The sequence below is a fragment of the Saccostrea cucullata genome, unplaced genomic scaffold (genome assembly GCF_032062105.1).
Source record: "Saccostrea cucullata isolate Sc308-1 unplaced genomic scaffold, CSIRO_AGI_Scuc_v1 ctg120, whole genome shotgun sequence".
NCBI classification, from domain to species: Eukaryota; Metazoa; Mollusca; class Bivalvia; order Ostreida; family Ostreidae; genus Saccostrea; species Saccostrea cuccullata.
In genome coordinates this window covers 136437-144848 of record NW_026937312.1, presented here as the reverse complement: position 1 = coordinate 144848, position 8412 = coordinate 136437, and the positions used below count along the sequence as shown (strand labels likewise).

Genomic DNA, 8412 nt, shown 5'->3' with positions numbered 1-8412 from the left:
TTCCATGCTTTATTTGGATAAAAATATTGGAGGGAAAATGTTAAAGATTAAGTTTTTTTATTAAGACACAGATGTCAGTGCAAAAAGGTCATATTTAATGTACTGTAGCGCTGAAAGAAGCATAATGACCCTCATATTTTGATTTGATTTTTAATCAAGCTATGTGTGTAGAAAGTAAAAATATACTAGACAAAAAAGTTTAAGCCTTTAAACATATCAGGAGCCAACCTCGTTAAAAGTAAATTAATAAAAGACCATATTGACTAGATAATATTGTTAACCTAATAAAACGTCTTTTCCAAATGTAATAAAAAGGGAAATAACTCAATTTTCTTTCACAACGTGGAAAAATGGGAAATTGAGTTATTTCCCTTTTCTAATGTCAATAAAATTGATCAATGCGCTAGTTTTTGACCTGATGCGGCGATGTCTGAAAAACAAATGATTACTTTTTTTGGCCTTATCAAGTTAATCTTATCTATAGCAGTCTAGATATGGACTTGACTGAAAACTTTTAACAATGCAATGTTTGTTTTCTCTCCTTACATTTAGTGTGTTTGCTTTGAATTTTATTTGGCAGATGATATGTTCAGTAAAATGGTTTATACAAAAGAATGCTTAATTGAAGGAAACAAAATGTAGGTGTTTCTATTTTGAAGGGCTTTTTTTTATTTAATGGTGATTATCTTCCATTTCATTTACTAATCCTGATTAATGTTTTTTTTTTTAATTGTATCCCCCCCCCCCCATTTTTCTCCATGAAGACAGAAAAGAGAAATAGTACAGTTGCACTTGTATAAGATTAAGATTTGAAACCTCAAAGGAAATATTTTTGAAGATTGCATTGATTTTTATGGATTTGGTCTTCAAGCCCCAGGGTATCGGAAATTATGAAAATTATAAAATATGTCCATTTTTTAAGACGAAAACGTGAAAATGTTAAATGATAATGGACGACAAAAGACTGTCGACGTTCGACGAAATCATTAAGCAATCGGCTACATGAATGACTCTTTTACTACTTGCTAATATTGGGTGATACGTGCATAGAGAGATAGAAAGATAAAGAGAGAGAGAGAAGGAGAGAGAGACTTTTTCATTCTGTTATTTAATCCGAAATAGCTTTGGTTGGCATCTTTAATTTACAAAGGACTATAAATCAGAATCAAAATCAGAAAATTTTATTTATTGTCGGATTTTTAAAACTCAAGTAACAAAAGCTCTGTAGAGTTTTTGACCGACATAAATTGTGTAACATAAAATACATAAATGACAATTAGACTTTAACCCCTGCGTGCATAGGTTGACATTGTTATTAGAGCATGCATCCATGTGTATATCGTATTTTTTGGTACTTTTGAAATAAACAAATGAATGTGAATATAATTCTGGGGTTTTTTTGTGTGTGCTTCTTTGGCAAAATTGTTGCGTAACGGCGTAGCACAGAACGTGTTTGACCCCCCATTTAGCTATAAATCCAGTCTTGTCAGTTCGAATCACACTGGAGCTCAAATAAAATTTACCTTTCCAAACAAGTTTTATAAAAGAAATTATGGACTTTTATTGAAAAAATGACCAAAAAAAGAGTTGCATGAGCACTGCCAATACATATCAAGCAAAAATACAATCAACTACTTAAATAAAGCTGTAACAATTTTTGTCCCCGTTTGAACACTGCAGGTCTCAAGTTGTTCACAATATGACCTCAACAATAAAAGAGAATATGTCGCAATCAAGGAGAATAATTATTTACATACTCCATAATTAATAGTTAATATGTGGAGTGTCCAGTAAATCGCTGGTTTCCGAATAGCACTGCTAAGACATATACTTTATGTAACAGACATGTATATAATCTGTGAAAGCAGAAATGAAAATGGACAAATATGCTATGCTGGTATTTCTACACACTTTAGCAGATCTGAAGCAAAAAAGGTTATCTTGCAAATACCCCCTACCCCCCCCCCCCCAAAAAAAAATACTGGGTTGTTCAAGAGATCAAAACAAAAATCTAGAATATCAATTAGATTTTATATAAGATATAAGAAAATGCTCTCATGACAGCCTGTTTTGATAAAATTAATGAAATATGTTTCAGCCACAGTCTGAATGTTATGCGCACAGATGTTTTCCGGAATTTTTTAAAGGAATTTTGGTTAATTATTAATCAAAAAAACTTAATTGAGCAAAAATAAAAACAAACTGGCAATCTGCAAGTACCAATGATGTTTAAAATATATAATACAAAAAACAGTACTCACCCGATTAATTGGTATTAAAGGCCAAAAATTCGAGTCTATTATTTTAATATAGTACTATAGATATACATGTGCATATGTATATAACCCAGTTAAAACTACAATGTCATGCATCACAACAGACATATAATTAACACACACACACACACAACACAAAGCAGTACATATATTAGATACAAAGAGGTCACACAAAAAATGTCCATTTCCGAATTTTCGCATTTTTGTGCAAAGTTTCATCGATTTCACAGCAAGTTTGTTTCGAAAACATAGAGCAAAAGCTATCTGTCAAATTTATATATTTCAATTACTAGAGACAGATTCATTATATGTATGGAAATCTTGGATTGGCAAGCTTGTGCTCTATGTTTCCAAAAGAGACTGAAAAGTATTTCGAATATGACAAAACCCACCAAGACTGAGGAAATTGGGGAAAATGTCAGACTTGTGCAACCTCTTGTGGCCTCCTTGTAAGCTTTGAAACAAACTTATTATTTAGTGCTGGTTTTTAAGTCAATCATTATTTCAGCTACAAACTACATATTTCAAAATTTCATTTTGTTTTTACATCGAATTGCAGATTCTTCCGTTATCATACCTTGCCCTTTGTTTGTCCTCTCAGACCGACTGGCTACAAATAACTCCACTCAAAAGTTTTTTTTAATCTTCAGGAAACAGTCTTTTTTCCCATTTTTATTCCTACATTTGCTCATCCTATGACAATGTATGTTTAAAATCTTGGGGGGGGGGGGGGGAATCTCAACCTAAATCTTTTTTTTAACCTTGGGTCGGGAGAGGGCAAATAAACATTATTTGAAAGATGGTTCAATTTATGTCAGTGTGATATCGATTTATTTTATTCTTAATCGATTTTGAAATATCTTTATTGTGTAGATTATTGGAAATTAAATCTTCGAAGATTGATGTGAAACGAAATTTACCAGTCCATCTCTAAAGGCTTATCTCTAAAATTTGTTAACATACTGGGTATTGTAAAAAAAAAACAATGTTTACATAATAAAAAAGAGCTTACTTTGACATGAAACACATTTACAAAAGAGTGATTTTAAAGTAATATATAGTGAGATAAGTGATTTTGTCTGTTTTAGCTAGTTTGACACAGTACTTCGTATGGCATAATACCCCCTTCAAATTGTCAGTAAAACGTGTTCTCTCCTTATGTAAATTTTGTTTTTGCGATTTTATTTGTTATAACCTCTTCAACAAATATGAAGGAGTTCGCATGTTTATTCAAATGTTCTCCATTTTGCTATATAATCTGCTTCACAATAACTTGTTCTTCCTTCCCTTCAAAATGAAATGCATAGTACTTTTTGTCCTTTGTATATTTATTTACATCTCATATGCCGAGAGTCACGAAAAAATTTCAGAAGAAAAGGAAAAAGGAAAAAGGTAATTTTCAGTGAAATTACTTGTTTCTTTAATTTGTTAAACACCCTTCGAATCATTTTACTCATATGGAACGCCACTGTTTGCAAGTGGAAGGCCTCAGGGTTATTGAACATTTACTCCGACACGAGTCTTCTTTAAGGACAGTCTCATCCGAAGTGTCGCAGTAAAATTTGAACCTGCGACGAAAAATTCCACTCTTTCTACCGATGCTGTTTATAGAACAAACGTTGTACAAACGACTGCGGTGCCCAGTTTCTATGTAATGTTTTCCTTTAAAATGCAGATACCTGATGTAAAATTTTTTTTTCATTTAGATCTACTTATGGTTACTGCAATCCTTCAACGGGGTATAAAAGATCGAAATGTTCATCCAAAGTCAAGATGGTAACAACTTATTACAAAGCGTGTGGATGGCTATGGAGGAAACGGTGTAAAACGGGTTCAAAGTAACTTTTAATGCTAGTATTTTCCTGATTTATGTCCTAAACTGCTAATATATACATGCATTTCTTCTCAGCAAACTAAGTCAAATAGATCTAATCTGTAAATATTTTTTTATTTTCTCTTTAATTACATTTTTGATCCCCATAATATCGCTCCATTTCTATTATTTTGCTGGTACAGGACTAGTACTGCTAATGAAATATTCTCAGATGTAACTTTATTAAATGTTTCTTTGGGAATCTGATAGTGAAGAAAACTCAGTCTGAAACTCACTACAGAATTCATGCTGCATTGTGAAGGTGTTTGCTTAATCTGAAGATATGTTCAGTAAATATTTTAATTATTTTGAGCGTAGATTTGGAAAAAAGTTTGAGTATATCATGATACTTAAAAAATGCAACGCTTTTAATAAGCGAATCGGATCTTCAAAGAATAGCATATTAACTTTAATTAACAAAATGTTTTAGTTAATAAAATAAAAAGTCATAATAAAAGATATGAAAAGTAACGTTGTTCCTAATGTTTTGATGCATGTGTACTCGTGTTCTGAATAGACAATGGCTAATGTAACGGGAGGCATAAATAATGGCAACAAAATATATTTTTAGATCATTTTTGTTGACATAAATAATTTCTCCGTCAATGAATTTACACGATTTATCTTCCATTATGTGGTACCACACACTACGAATCTATTGATTCTTTTGCTGTTTAAATTAGGTACTGGTGGAAGACAACATATCATTCATGCAACGTCAAATGTACAGGTAATTTCTTAAAAACACTTAAAAAATAATAAAGAGGTTTTGTTCGGAAGAATAAAGAGTTACTATAGAAGAAAATAAAGAAAATAGATAAAAGTTCCTGATGTAGAGAATATGGCAATAAGGTTACTTCCATTGGAATTTTGTTGTTTTACATATATAGCCATATCGTTTCTTTATTAAGTTTGGAGTCATTGGGGAAGTTGGAATGGATGGGGGTCTTGTTTTGGTAACTCATGCATTGGGCAGCAACTGAGGAGTAGGTCTAGGAAATGTAGAAATCCAGGACTTTCTTGGGGATTTTGGATATATAGGAGGCGTGGATGTATTGGACAATCTAAACAAACATCAAAGAAACAATGTTTGAGAAGGGGTACTATTTTAAAGTTGTACTCATGACTTTTAATGCTGTAAAGGTATTAATAATTAACTTTAGGCAGAACTTGTATGTATAAATAACAAGCATTCTGTTTTATGATATATGAAAGTAAATGGAGGCTGGAGCTCATGGGGGCCATGGCGAACATCTGGTGCGTGTTCAAAGACATGTGGACAAGGGTTAATATTGACCACGAGAGAAAGAACGTGCTCCAATCCACGTCCCCGATGTTACGGAAAACACTGCCCTGGATCATCAAAAGTCAGCTTCGTCAAGAAATGTTTTGTGAAGCATTGCATAGGTATTTATATAGTATAACTATATGTAGTACTAAAGGACGTTTTTTTTATATTTCTTACACGTAAATTAGATTTTTATCAATATCTTACTTGAGTCACTTGGTCTATATCTCTTACTGCCTTTCCTTATGTCAAAGTCTTTCGTTCCTACACCTTTCTTTGAAATGGATGAACGTATTTTTACCCATTTAAGATGTTGTTTTTGTGCAAGGGTAATGAAGTATAAAAGGTAAATGTGGTGGGTCCATAACAATAACAATAACCAAGTATACGTAACTTTCAAAATAGTCTTTCTTTCATCCTGCATGGACATAAAGCAGACATATTGTTGTCTTTGCTAATGAAGAGCAGCGAACACCCTCATATTGTAACTTCTCATTCCATTGGATAGAGTCTTGTATTAAAAATTCAATATATGTCTTATTACACCACATACATAAATGACAATTATTTATATTGATATTAATGCACAGTGGTTGAAAATTAAAGAAAATTTACAAATACCTTTGGTAATTCCAAATCTCAACCAAGGGACTAAAAGCATATCATCTGACATTGAGTAAAAGAAATGTTAATCATTTTAATTGTTGTTTATTTTGTCATTTTTTTTATATATATATATATATATATATATATATATATATATATATATATATATATATATATATATATATATATATATATATATATAGCCATTGTCCAGAAGTACTGAAAATAACAAACTCATTTATTCAAAAATGTATTACATCTAGAAATGACTGCATAACATAATTATTTTACAAATGATGTACAATTTATCTATGATTATGTATAGCCTTACATTTTATACCAGATTATTGTTTATATATAATGAACAATTGATGATGTGCCTTTGCCAATTATTGTAATTGTGTTTGTGCCAATAAATATTTGTATTTGTATTTGTATTTCAACAGTAAACAATATATATACCTATGGGTTTAAAAACAAAACTTCAATTTAGAGCAAAGCTTTATTTTCTATACAGTAAACGGGGGCTGGGGTTCCTGGCAGACGTGGAGTAATTATGGTACATGTTCAAAAACATGTGGATCTGGGAAAAAAGAAAGGCATAGAGAAAGATACTGTAATAACCCAGTCCCAAAATACGGGGGAGCGGCATGTCATGGGAGGAGTAAGGAGAAAGAATCAGCCATTTGCAATGTTCAACATTGCAAAGGTAAAGCGTGTTGATATTGAATGTGTAAGATATCCATCGTGTAAGGAAATTTCTATAGCTTGACAAAGTGTTTTGTAACATAATGTATATATGTAAAAGATAATCATATTACTCAAATTAAATTCATTTGATTGATTGTATATATTGTTTAACGTCCCTCTCGAGAATTTTTCACTCATATTATAGAGACGCCACCACTTGCCGGTGAAGAGCTGCAAATTTTGACCTATACTCGGCACTCAAGGCCATTCAACAGGGAGGAATCTTTTTCGTGCCAGCACCTACTGCGACACGGGACCTCGCTTTATACGGTCTCATCCAAAGGACCGGTCTCCACGTCCCACAGTGGGATTCGAACCCACGACTTAAGGATTGACTCCTTACTTCGCGACTCTAGAGCAGACCACTGCGCCACGCCGGCGACAAATTCATTTGAAGTATATTCCTTTCAAATGCTTTGGTAATAATTTGGGCTTAACATTGCACAACATATAATTTCTGTTTATTACATGAACCAGTAATGACTGAATGTTAAAAACATAATCATATAGTTCTGGAGAAGAAGTCAAAAATATGTTTATAGACAGGCAAAGAGACAAACAGAATGTAAGCAAAAAAGCTTATCGATTTGAGCTTTCAGCTTGGGAGGGATACAAATTGTAAATAAAAGACCACTGTTAACACACTCAACGGCCCTAGAGAGTTTTATTTGAAATTTAAAAGAAACAAATATTTATTCAGTGAATGGTAAGTGGAGTGGTTGGGGTAACTGGGGTCACTTCCGGCATTGCTCTGAGACATGTGGTCATGGAGTACGGTATCGGTACCGGTACAGGGAATGTAACAATCCAGAACCTGAGCACGGCGGAAAAAAATGTCCCGGATCATTGAGGGACGAAGAATTCAAGCGTTGTTTTCTGAGGAAATGTCCAAGTAAGACAATAACAATTACATTTATTAAAATAAATTGCTTCTGTTTGTAATTTTGGTATTCTAATTTATTTTAAAAAGTATTTGTAAACAAAGTTTAAAAAATTAATTGCACATTTAGAGAAATATAATAATTTCAGAGCTTCAAAAGACTAATAAAATCTCAAAGATAAGAATCGGTCAGCAACAAGCGCAAAAAGAATTCAACTTGACGTCTGATGTTGAATTAAAGAAAACAAACTCGTCCTCAGGCCTGACTGAAAAAGGAAAAGGTGTCGGTAAGAATCAATTGTTTTGAATAAATCACATGTAATTTAATGAAATAGAAAAGTCATGAAATTATATTTCTTTCCAGAGTTGCCGACAAATAATACCTATATAGACACCAGCAGCAAGGAGTCCAACTCATCACAACTGGGGTCAAATTCGTCTCTAAATGTAAACCAGAAACCTATACAATCCTAAAAAGGATACTTTTAAGAACAATACAATTTTCTGAAATAAAATTAATGCTTAAAAAATATCCATGAAATTTCTTAGGAAAATATTTTAACTTTTTCATTTTCTAAACAAAAAGGAATTTACAAATATCATCGAGTTTGGAGTAAAAGAAAGGTCCAGTAACAATGAAACATATGGAACAGTATTTCAAGATCAAAAGTCCATATAACAATACAAAATAGGAACAGAACAAACGCAAACCTCCGAAACATCAGAGGTGGGATCAGGT

At 32.3% G+C, this 8412-nt stretch overlaps 1 protein-coding gene across 1 annotated transcript; it reads left to right on the top strand.

Moving 5' to 3' along the window:
* The first annotated feature begins 4609 nt into the window (after positions 1–4609).
* Positions 4610–7735, top strand: LOC134247900 (coadhesin-like). The gene is made up of 6 exons (XM_062730310.1): positions 4610–4647; positions 4833–4879; positions 5061–5249; positions 5365–5556; positions 6561–6752; positions 7494–7735. Exons 1-6 carry the CDS (start codon positions 4610–4612, stop codon positions 7733–7735), a joined length of 900 nt encoding a protein of 299 aa, XP_062586294.1.
* Positions 7736–8412: the final 677 nt, after the last annotated feature.

What these genes read in the sequence shown, in the direction of transcription:
- LOC134247900 (XM_062730310.1), top strand. Translation starts at nt 4,610, where the DNA reads ATGAAAAGTAACGTTGTTCCTAATGTTTTGATGCATGT. An exon ending in ATGCAACGTCAAATGTACAG is followed by an intron (nt 4,880 to 5,060) that starts GTAATTTCTTAA and finishes TTCTTTATTAAG; the next exon opens with TTTGGAGTCATTGGGGAAGT. An exon ending in TTTTGTGAAGCATTGCATAG is followed by an intron (nt 5,557 to 6,560) that starts GTATTTATATAG and finishes TTTTCTATACAG; the next exon opens with TAAACGGGGGCTGGGGTTCC.